The sequence below is a fragment of the Ailuropoda melanoleuca genome, chromosome 8 (assembly GCF_002007445.2).
Source record: "Ailuropoda melanoleuca isolate Jingjing chromosome 8, ASM200744v2, whole genome shotgun sequence".
Lineage (NCBI taxonomy): Eukaryota > Metazoa > Chordata > Mammalia > Carnivora > Ursidae > Ailuropoda > Ailuropoda melanoleuca.
This window is the reverse complement of record NC_048225.1, coordinates 19,158,613-19,170,982: the sequence shown is the minus strand read 5'-3', so window position 1 is coordinate 19,170,982 and position 12,370 is coordinate 19,158,613. Positions and strand designations below refer to the sequence as shown.

General features: G+C 39.5%; 1 protein-coding gene across 1 annotated transcript; it reads left to right on the top strand.

Moving 5' to 3' along the window:
• The first annotated feature begins 4,049 nt into the window (after positions 1 to 4,049).
• LOC100474415 (olfactory receptor 10G9) lies at positions 4,050 to 4,970 on the top strand. The gene has a single exon (XM_002928211.1). It carries the CDS (start codon positions 4,050 to 4,052, stop codon positions 4,968 to 4,970), a length of 921 nt encoding a protein of 306 aa, XP_002928257.1.
• The last annotated feature ends 7,400 nt before the right edge of the window (positions 4,971 to 12,370 follow it).

The following is a 12,370-nucleotide window of genomic DNA, read 5'->3' as shown; positions in this document are numbered from 1 at the left end:
TCTTTCAATTCCCTGCACTTCAACTAGTTGGGTCCTTGGATAGAAATGAGCCACTCTCACCAATGAATCACAGATATGTCTGTTCTTTAATAATTTTCAAACCACTGCCTTGACATAGAGAGTGAAAAATTGGAAGAAAAAAACACAGATATGTTTTATACTGAAATGAGTCATATACTGTAAGGTGAGTTCTTAAAACGGTAGGTTCCTCTTCATCTTCCTGTTTTTCCTCTTGAACCTCCACTGAGAGAAAAGATGCTTGGGCATTGTTAGACACCCTTCTACATTGGGTTACCAAGTCTCATGTTGTCACTATGTCTGTCTGTGTCTCTCTGTCTTTCTCGGGTTCCCATCTCTGTCTGTCTCCTGTCTATTTCTCTCTGACTCTGTCTACACAAACACACACTTCATTTTTTTAATGTTTTTTATTATATTATGTTAGTCACCATACAGTACATCCCCCGTTTCTGATGTAAAGTTCGATGATTCATTAGCTGCGTATAACACCCAGTGCACCATGCAATACGTGCCCTCCTTACTACCTCACCAGTCTATCCCCTTCCCCCACCCCCTCCCCTCTGAAGTCTTCAGTTTGTTTCTCATAGTCCATATTCTCTCATGTTTCATTCCCCCTTCTGATTACCCCCCTTTTCTTTATCCCTTTCTTCCCCTACCGATCATCCTAGTTCTTATGTTCCATAGATGAGAGAAATCATATGATAATTGTCTTTCTCTGCTTGACTTATTTCACTTAGCATTATCTCCTCCAGTGCCGTCCATGTTGCAGCAAATGTTGAGAATTCGTTCTTTCTGATAGCTGAGTAATATTCCATTGTATATATGGACCACAGCTTCTTAATCCAGTCATCTGTTGAAGGGCATCTCGGCTCCTTCCATGATTTGGCTATTGTGGACAATGCAGCTATGAACATTGGGGTGCATATGGCCCTTCTCTTTACTACGTCTGTATCTTTGGGGTAAACACCCAGTAGTGCAATGGCTGGGTCATAGGGTAGTTCAATTTTTAACTTTTTAAGGGACCTCCACACTGTTTTCCAGAGTGGCTGTACCAACTTGCATTCCCACCAACAATGTAGGAGGGATCCCCTTTCTCCACATCCTCTGCAGCAATTGTTGTTTCTTGCCTTGTCTATTTTTGCCATTCTAACTGGCGTAAGGTGGTATCTCAGTGTGGTTTTGATTTGAATTTCTCTGATGGCTAATGATTTTGAACATATTTTCATGTGTTTGTTAGCCATTTGTATGTCTTCATTGGAAAAGTGTCTGTTCATATCTTCTGCCCATTTTTTCATTTCTTTGTTTCTCGTGTATTGAGTTTGAGAAGTTCTTTGTAGATCTTGGATACCAGTCTTTTATCTGTAGTGTCATTTGCAAATATATTCTCCCATTCCGTGGACTGCCTCTTAGTTTTTTTTACTGTTTCCTTGGCTGTGCAGAAGCTTTTTATCTTGATGAAGTCCCATAAGTTCATTTTATCTTGTTTCTCTTGCCTTTGGAGATGTGTCATGAAAAAGTTTGCTTTGGCCGATGTCGTAGAGGTTGCTGCCTATGTTCTCCTCTAGGATTTTGATGGATTCCTATCTCACATCGAGATCTTTCATCCATTTGGAGTTTATTTTTGTGTATGGTGCAAACACACACTTTAATTAAAGGCCTACAAATTGGGACCAAATTGCTGCGGCAAGCGCAAACAAGTCAAACACTGACACCTCTCATCGATAGTCCTGCCTTAAATCTCAATCTACTTGCAATTCACCTGATGAAAAGGTTCGTATTTCATCTAATCTGAATGTGAAGTTATTCTGGGTATGGGATCCTGCTGGTAAAGTAGAAACTTCAGATACATTTGTACCAGTTCTTGAATTCTGATATCCATATAGGTGATTATAATAATTTTGTCTGCTATTTACTCTCTTATTTGAAAAGTAGAGCTTAAAATTTTTTTGTGTGTTTGTATATTTGACACACAATGTCACACTATTTTTAGGTGTACAACATAGTGATCCAACTTCTCTGTACTTTATGCTCTGCTCACCACAAGTGCAGCCACCACCTGTCACCAAATAACGCTGTGACAATATATCGACTGTATTTCTTATGCGGGGCCTTCATTCCCATGGCTTATTCATTCCATGCCTGGAAGCCTGAACCTCCCACTCCCCTTCACCCGTGAAAATTACAGCTTAGATGTAGCTTAAACCACATTTTCTAGACACAGGATGCATTTTGTCTAAGTTTTGATGAGATCAGAGATCCTGGCTTCTCTCATATTGTGGAGCTGGTTTCATAGTCTTCCCTCAAAGAATAATTAATAACGATCATGAACGCAACACTAAGTTGGATAAATAAAAAACATTAATTCCGCCTTGCTTTTCATTGTACAGAATCCCAACTTTTCTTCATATCAAGCTGGCAACATCCTTTCCTTTGGTGTTGGTTCTGTTCTTCCTGTCTCAGGTAGTAGGTCTTAAGTAAGAGCCATACACTTGATGGAGATGTTTTCTCTTACAAGGGCCTTGACTGAATTCATGAGTATGAGAAGTGGAAGATGGAGGGACAGATATTATCTCTAACAAAGCCAAATTAGAAAATATCTAGCTCTTGAGGATAGATGGATATATGTTAGAAAACTGCCAGTGGATGGTGTTTGGGAGAACAGGTATGAATTTTATGTTCTTAGAGCCTCATAAAGGATAGCCTAGTGTAAGAGAAGTATGGAACCAGCAGTGTACAAGGCTTGGTATTTTCTGAATCAAATGGAAGAATACAGGAATCATGTTATAGAGTTGAGTTTCTCAACCTCTACTGAGGGAATTCCCTTTATAAGCAGGTGGTGGTTGTAGTGAGACACCAGTCCCAATACCAGTGATGAAACCTTCCTCAAAGATCTAGCTTTGAAATCGAGAACTCTCTACAACACAAAGAGAATTTATTCTCCTTCTCATTTCCCCCTCTCTATTGATAAATAGACAGACAGATAGATAGGTCCATAAGGTAACAATTTTGTATGATTCATTGTAATTTCTTGTGAAGTTCTCAACTATCAGACACTTTATTATGGACTTCACCATTATTGTCTTATTTAATGCTTATTTCTTAGCTGGTATTACTACTACCAAGTTACATACGAGGACCCCAGGGAATTATTCATCTGTACTGTTGATTTTTGAAGTGTACATTACTATCAACAATTAAATTCTTGGTTCTTTAAATTTCTCCATGAACTCGGAAGAGAAAATAGAATTCCAAACGGCCCCCCGATTGCTGCCCCTTGTGTACACTCCTTGCTGAGCCGCCTAGCCTTGAGTGGGTGAGACCTGAGACTGTGATGGGATATCACCTTTGATGCATTCTGTCACATCACACTTTGTCACAGCAAACTGGACACAGATTCTCTTACTGGCTTTAAAAAGTAAGCCGCCATGTTATCAGATGGCCAGGTGGCTGGGACCTGAGGGTGGGCTCTAAAGCTGGGAGGGATGATCCCTGGTAACAGCCACCAAGAAAGACAGACACCTCAGTCCTAAAGCCGCAAGGAAATGAATTCTGCCAACAATCTCAATTGGCTTGGAAGAGAAACTCAAGCCTCACATGAGAGTCCAGACTCAGCTGACATCTTGATTTCAGTCTTGAGCAAAACACCCAGCTCACCTGACTCAGACACCGTAAAAATGGAATTTGCATTGTTTGATGCTGCTAAGTTTGTGGTCATTTGTGATATATAAGCAGAAGTTGATACAATGGATTTCTATGACTTTCTTCTACATATATCTGTGGGTGCCTCTATTTGTGCAAGCATGTGTTTCTGTGTGGGCAAGAGAGAGAGAGAGAGAGGAAGAGAGAAAATGATGATGAAATTACTCTATCATCTTTACCAAATAAGTTTTGTAACAAGCAAAGTTGAGTTTAAGTCTAGAATTATCTACCATGGATAATGCAGTTGCCACATGAAAATGGGTGTCCAGTTTTCAATTACATACTGGGTGCTCTCTCTACTCCCATAGGGAGAGGCAGCAAAAGCGTGGAAAATGACAAACGTGAGCCTCGTCACAACGTTCTTCCTCATGGGGCTTCCCCGTGCACCTGCGCTGGACATCCCCCTCTGGGGACTGTTCTTGGTGATTTATGTACTCACCGTGCTGGGGAACTTCCTCATCCTGCTGGTGATCGCGGTGGATTCCCACCTCCACACCCCCATGTACTACTTCCTGACCAACCTGTCCTTCATTGACATGTGGTTCTCCACGGTCACCGTGCCCAAAATGCTGATGACCTTGGCGTCCCCAGGAGGCAGGGCGATCTCCTTTCACAGCTGTGTGGCCCAGCTCTACTCCTTCCACTTCCTGGGGAGCACCGAGTGTTTCCTCTACACAGTCATGTCCTATGACCGCTACCTGGCCATCAGTCACCCGCTCAGGTACCCCAGCATGATGAGTGGGAGGACGTGTGCCCTCCTGGCCACCAGCACGTGGCTCAGTGGCTCTCTGCACTCTGCTGTCCAGACCACACTGACATTCCGTTTGCCCTACTGTGGGCCCAACCAGATCCAGCATTACTTCTGTGATGCCCCTCCCATCCTCAAGCTGGCCTGCACGGACACCTCCGTGAACGAGATGGTGATCTTTGTCAACATCGGGGTCGTGGCCTCGGGCTGCTTTCTCCTGATAGTGCTGTCCTATGTGTCCATCATCTGGTCCATCCTGAAGATCCGCACCTCAGAGGGGAGACACAGAGCCTTTCAGACCTGCGCCTCCCACTGCATTGTGGTCCTTTGTTTCTTTGTTCCCTGTGTTTTCATTTACCTGAGGCCAGGCTCCCGGGATGCTGTGGATGGGGTTGTGGCAGTTTTCTACACGGTGCTGACACCCCTTCTAAACCCGGTGGTGTACACCCTGAGGAACAAGGAAGTGAAGAGAGCTCTGTGGAAGCTTATAGAAACGGTGACATAGTCCCCAAGCAAATAAACGTTGGAAAGTAGATATGCTCATTTTCCAAAAATACAGTAATATAATTTAGGCATCAACATGCAACATATTACATGTGTAGTCTCAGTGTTCGATACTGTCCACAACGACCCACTCAGGAATATTTGTTTCACAAATTTCCTGAAGAATTTTTAAAAATCAGAATTAAATTTTATTGATGATGAGCTTGCTTAAATTTTGGTCTATCAAATTTTTCTCTGTGAAATTTTTTTTTTCTTTTGTTCCATTTTATTGACCTACAGTTGACATATGCCATTGTTTTGCCATCTTAAAAATTATGTATTCTCCTTGGAACTCAGACACAAGGGTTGTTTTATTCATATACCTAAGTTTATAATTTTTTTTTTCATTTTTGCTTAAGACTTATGTACACAACTTGGGAATTACACTCCTGGGCATAGTGTCCAAGGACAGCAGCAAATATCAGAGTCACTTACTCATGGTTACAGCAGTGTGACTGCCTTCTCAGTCTGTTAGTGGCTCTGTGTGTATGTGCCGTGTGTGTGTCCGAGTGTGACCACCCCCCTTCCGGGCACATCGTGACCACGTTAAATGCTCCCACATTGAAAGTTTTTTTTTTTTAAGATTTTATTTATCTATTTGAGAGACAAGGAGAGAGAGACAGAGAACAACTTGGGGAAGGAAGAGAAGAGGGAATGGGAGAAGCAGGCTCCCTGCTGAGCAGGGACCCAGATGTGGGGCTTGATCCCAGGACCCTGGGATCATGACCTGAGCCAAAGGCAGACACTCAACTGACTGAGCCAGCCGGGCACCCCTGAAAGAGTTCTAAGCTCTGAGCAGCTCCTTAACTCTCCAGCTGGCTCTGCCAGGACAGGGTATGGAGCTGACATGCTCCTCTCAGGAACTGCCAATGATCGCCCCCTTGCCAGGGTCCTGCAGGTTCCCGGGCTGGGTGAGGTGGATCGGGAGGAAGGTAAGGACAGAAACCACTAGTCTCCATCACATACTCTGACTTTGAATTCCTGGGCTACCTGACCAGGTATTCACAGTTAGCACCGAACCATTCATCACTGCATTCTTTTACCACAGCTGGTGGCGGCTGGTCATCTGCCCAGGGAGCTCCTGTTCCCACTGTCTTAGGGTCTTGGAAATTCAGCTGCACCAAACTACAACTTGCTCTGCGACAGGAACACCCNTACAACCTGCTCTGCGACAGGAACACCTTACATTGCAGGCTGGGGCCAATGATGTTTCCTATGCAGAGGAGAAAAATGAAAATATCTCTAAGTAACCTGTTCATGGGATTTCAACATTTCTTTTAAAATCAGAAAAAAAAGCCTAGAGAGGACAAGACACCCTGAAAATACCTGTTTAATAGCAACATACATGGCCCATGCTGATGGGCATTCACATATAATGGATGAAATGCTTTACTTGCATCCAAACAAAAATAAATATTGGCTCAAATAACTTTGGAAATTTTATGGTCTTTACCTCAATTTTTCATCTCAAAAATCACCCTCTCTCAAACTACTGTTATGAGGATTAAATGAATGTATAGAAGTGGTTTGAGTGATACTGATTCACAATAAATTCTTTTTTTAAGATTTTACTTATTCATTCAAGAGAGTGTGTGTGAGAGAGAGAGCACGAGTGGAGTGGGGAGGGCCAGAGGGGAAAGGAGAAGGAGGCTCCCTGCTCAGCCAGAAGCCCAACATGTGGCTCCATCCTAGGACCCTGAGATCATGACCCTAGCGAAAAGCAGATGTTTGACTGAGCCACCAAGGCACCCCAGTAAATTCTCAATTAAAGATCTAAAGTTCAAACCTGGGGCCACCAGTCAGATAGCCTGGTTCTCAGAATCATTCTCTTCCCAAATTATGTCAATGATTCCCAGCCATTAAAATAGTATTTTTGAAGATGCTTGAATGTTGCCATTATTATTATTATCATTATTATTATATAAATTACTCTAGCTAATTATGGACAATGTAATCATTCTGATTCATTAACTATTTTGATAAATTTGCTACCCTCTATTTATTAGTTTCCAAGGAATTTAACTATAAGAAAATACCTGAAATGTTAAAATTATAATGAATTAAGTTATTCTAGAATAATTCAGCTATGAAATAAAAACATTATTGAGCTTGGGATATGCTAAACACTTCATAAGTTAATCATTACAAGAACCTTATAATTATTAAAATAACCCTATAATAAGTTCTTTATTATAAAAAATGAGAAAACAAAGACAGGTTAGAAACTTGATAAAGTCCCACGCTAGTAAGAATATGGTCAAGGTTTAATTTCAGGCTATTTGGCATCAAAGCTCATGGTGTAAATTCTACTGTATGTTACGATCACTAGTTTCAGGAACTTTCCATTTTGGGGGAAGCAGAGCAATACCAATGAGCATCAGCAATTATTGGCATAACGCAACACTGATTTTTGAATAGTTATGTGTATTTTATAACTAAACGTGGGATTTTGATAGAAACTACATTTTCGCCCATAGACTACGAAAAGCGCATGTTCTACTCTACCTCCACCTAACTGAGATTGCAAATGTGTCATCCCGCAGTCTCATCCCATCTGGTTCCTTATGTGTTCCCCATGAAGCAGCGGGTTCCTCTGGGAAAAATACTGTCAGAGCCCCATAGTCTCCACCTACATCAATCCTGTCTGATTTCTTCAGAATATTCTTCCTACTAAGATGCTTTCTATTTCCAAATATTTACTTTTCAGGGACCCAACTTCCGATCCACACTGATTCCTAAACAGATGGCACCTCGTTCTCTCCGTATGTTCCTACCTTCTTTTCAAGTCCCTGATAACTTGAGTTCTTTGTTCTTTCCATCTGGAGATAAACCTATCACAACAAGTTCCCATGTCTACACCAAAACCTTTTTTCCTTCTTCTTCTTCAATATTTGTCTCTCTGTGGTATGACTGGCCCAACAAGAGTAACCCTGAAACTTGTAAGTTCTTCCCACAGTCTTTGTTCACACATTTCTTCTTCATGCAATTGGAAAAGCGGTAAGAGAAGAAATAGAGCAAAAGAACGGAGGTAGGATGACATGAAGAAATTCCAGAAAATAAAGAAGAATGTTGGATAATTTTGATACTTCAATAATGAATCATTTACATTATCAAATAATAATTGGGACAACCTCATTTTGTAAATACTTCATTGTGTTGTTAGTATGCTCCAAGAGTTATTAGTACTGTTTTCAAAAAGGGAAAGTAAAAAAGAATAAAATACTGGAGAATTGAGGTTTGCATTGCATATGGGAACTGATGAAATCTCAGCATATGTCTCATCGCATTGCACCACATTTTGATGTTTTCTCCTGGGTTTCTCCTCAAAATAGCAGCTCTGGAGGATCGAACTTGTCCCCTGTGGCTCGTTATTCATGGTGTCATTCCACTGTTAGCCTGAATTCTGAAAATATTGTTTGATGATAGCATAATGTGTCTGATTGATTCCTTGAAGCTCTATTTTCTGAGTTCACTAGTGGTTGAAAATTGTCTATATGATAGAAGTACTAGCTGAATTATAAGAAGTAATTACCTAATATAGAAAAAATCAGGCTCAAATCACGAATGACTTATGACCTCAGCGCTGATACTTATTCATTCACTCGTGCTTTCTCAAATAATTAATCAACGCAATAATTCCTTCAACAATTTAAATCAGGGGACTCCTATACGGTGTCCAGGCTCCAGAACTCCAGAGTCCAATGGGGAACACATAAGTAGACAAATGAATCTTACAGTGTCCTAATGTATATATGAAATGCTACAGTAAACAATATAACATCTAACACAGATTTAGGTAGTGGAGCGAATTACCACCTAAAAATAAAGAAAAGAGCATGCACGGATAACAAAGGCTCACTTCAACTACATAACTCATAATAATTAGATATATAGAGTATGAATAATACAAAAGTGATTTCAGTCTACGTGTTTTGGCGTCTGCTCCAAATTCACAGAGCTTCTGTTTTCCAGGCCAAATCATAATGCATGTTGAATCTTTTAGTTCTAACAAGAAGAAAATTTGGACACAAAAGTCTAAACTAAGGTATTTCGCATTTCTTTTTATTGTCTGAAAATCTCTGTACCCAGACCATGCATACATGTTGACCAGGACCTGCCCCCACCCAACCACAAGAAGGTCAGAAGAAGGTATAATCCTACCATGTCCCAGAGGTAGAGATGAGGAAGCATTAGGTGGACTGCACTAACTAAGCCTGACTCAGGTCTAACTCAAATGTTTGCAGTGTGATCTGATTTTTCTCACTGTGGGTAAAATTAAGACAAAAACGTATCTCCTCCTCTTTGGTAGAATGGGGGGACATTTTCAAAATGGGTATTGGGTCATATCCTTCTTCAAAGTCATCACTATCAAACTATTTTCAGGGACCTTATTCTCATGTTTGGATACCCATACTAGCAAAGTGACCAGGGGACGTATATATTAGATCAAAAGAGACATTGGCGAAACCCTACAGATTCGGTATCACTTCATTCCTCCAGTTCACCCCCAGTCAGCAGGGGCCATGGAAAGCCACTGTAGAATTTTGAAAATATTGAAATTTGTGCAGCAAGTGTCAGGGGGTCAAATGCCCTAATGCTAGCACTTCAGATCATTAGATAGAAGCAGAAGGCAAGGACTCTCATGGAGTGAGCTGTGAGTGGGTGAGACATGGGAGACTTTCTAGTTAGTCTTCCTCCAAAGGCCACCTGCTGGCTGCATATTGACACGTGTGACCATGTGATATGAGAGTATTTGAAATCAGTAAGGAAGTGTGACAAACCATTCACAGGTGGACCACACTCTAAAATCAACACAGAAGAGTGAGTTCACAATGGGCAGTCTGCTGTGTGTTAATTACCCGTCACTGTCCCAGGTTAATTTGCCCTGTGACCTCAGCTCTCTGATGGGTCCAAGAAAAGCCTTGATATTCAATGTGTCCCAATTTGTCTTTTTTTTAAGAAGGCAAGGGACAGCTTCCAAGCTCTTTTCATGTTGGAGATGAAACCAGAAGTCACGATCATGACTTTTTAAGCTCGAGAACTGAACATTATTTTTTATGATACACTAGTTATTCAGATTTACTTACAGGTTTGATTTTTTTAACTTTCTATTCCTTCCTATATTTCAAATGCTCATTTCAGGATAAGTTTTATTATTGTGTTGTATATTTTTAAGTTACTTGATACGGTTGTAGTAGTGGTAGAAACTTCCTATTTTTTAAGGTCTCTAAATGTCATTATTGCACACTCATACTTGGTAGTTACTCAGCATTCAATTATATTTATTTTTTTAATGAAACATGGTGGATACAGAATGTTACATGAGTTTCAAGTGTACAACATGGCTATCAGATAAATCTACACGTTATTCTCTGCCCAACACAAGCATAGCTTCCATCTGTCACCACACAAGGCTGCTACAAGATCACTGACTGCATTTCCTATGCGATTCCTTTCCTCCCTGTGACTCACTCCTTCCATACCTGGAAGCCTGGACCTCCTGCACCCCTTCACCCACTTCGCCCCTCCCCCAGCCCCGCCCCTCTGGCAGCCACCAGTTTGTTCTCTGCATTTAGTGGCGTACAATTCTTGATTGACAGTTATCTCCTCACATTCTTTACACTTTATTTCCATATTGGTTGATTTGTATCATTGCTGAGGCTCTATAAGCTGTTAAAATATTATTTCACTGAAGAATAACTTACTTATAGCAATTTTCACAAGTCATATATTTTGAAGGTATTTGGTAATTCATAAGAATTATGGGTTTTAATATCTTCCTGTTAAATTGATTCTTTTATATTCATAAAATGCCCTTTATACTCAGCCACAAAACAAATGAAATCTTGCATTCGTGACAACTGGATAGACCTAGAGCGTATTGTGCTAAGTGACAGAAGTCACAGAATGACAAATAGCATATGATTTCACTTACACGTGGACAAACAAAACAAACAAACAATAAAACAGAAACAGGCTCTACAAATAGCAAATCGCTCAAATAGAGAACTACTAGTGTTGCCAGAGGGGAGGGAGTGGGAAGATGAGCAAAGTAGGTGAAAGAAATAAGGAGCTAAAAGCCTTTAGTTATCAAATAGTATGTCACTGGATTCAAAGTACAGCAAATACATAATTTTGTGTAGTGACCGATGGTGATTACACTTAACTTAGTGAGCATTTTCTAATGCAGATCATTGTCAAATCACTATAACTAATATAATATTGTACGTCAACTAGACTTCAATAAATTTTATAAAAAATATATCCTTCACGCTTCTTACTTCCTACCTTAAAGTTCACTTTATTTGAAATTCATATAGACTTGGGTTTTTTCCTGGTGTTTTTGTGGTGTATATTTTCCACTGTTACTTTTCATTTTTAAATTTCCATTGTTTGTATTTAATGAAGTTTCTTATAAACTAGATAATTAAGAATTTTCAAGTTCATCTCTAACATTTTTATTTTATTTAAGGTGGTTACTGTATCTGTAATTGCTGGTATAGGTTTAAGCTGAGCATTTTGCTATTGTTTCAATTTATACCTTAAATTCTTTTTTCTTTATTCCTATAATTTTTCTGTCTTCCTTGTATTAATCAAAGTATTTAGTGTATTAAACAAGTTTTCATTATCTTATTTACTTTTTTGTTTTTACCTGTTTTCATTATTCTTTACCTTTTTATGATACTCAATATAATTTTTAATATTATAATTTACTTATGTTAACACTTTTACCACATCCTAAATAATCTAAGACCCATACAATCATTTAACACCATGTAACATCTTATATATTTTTATATTTTGTCATATATTTTATTTCTAACTATGTTGTAAACCTCTTAGGACATTATTATTGGTGCTTTATTATTGAATTGATTTTTACTATTACATGTGCTTAAAATAGTCAATAGTGTTTTTTATTTACCTATATTTTCCCTTTCCAGTGCTAATTATTCCTTCTTGTACTTTGATCTGGGATCATTTTATTCAATTTTGGAATTTTCTTTAGTAATTTTTATGGTGCAGGGATATATTTTACACAGTTCATACTTTTCAGAGGGAGGTTAAGTCTGACAGCTACTTTGTCATGGCTGTGTAGAAATAACGGGTTCTCTTTTTGTTTTTAATTTGAAATTTGACTTTTCTCTTTGCCTGCTTTGAAAAAGCAACTTTACAAAGATATAATTTGCATATGCTGAAATGTATCCATTTTAGGCGCCCAGTTTGATGCTTTAACAAACGCTGGTTACTCCCACAATGGAGATAAAAACCTTTCCCTTCATCACAATGGAATCCCTATGTCCCTTCTTCTGTTCTTCACCAGCCGGAGACCCAGACTCATCTGCTTTCTCTCACTGTAGA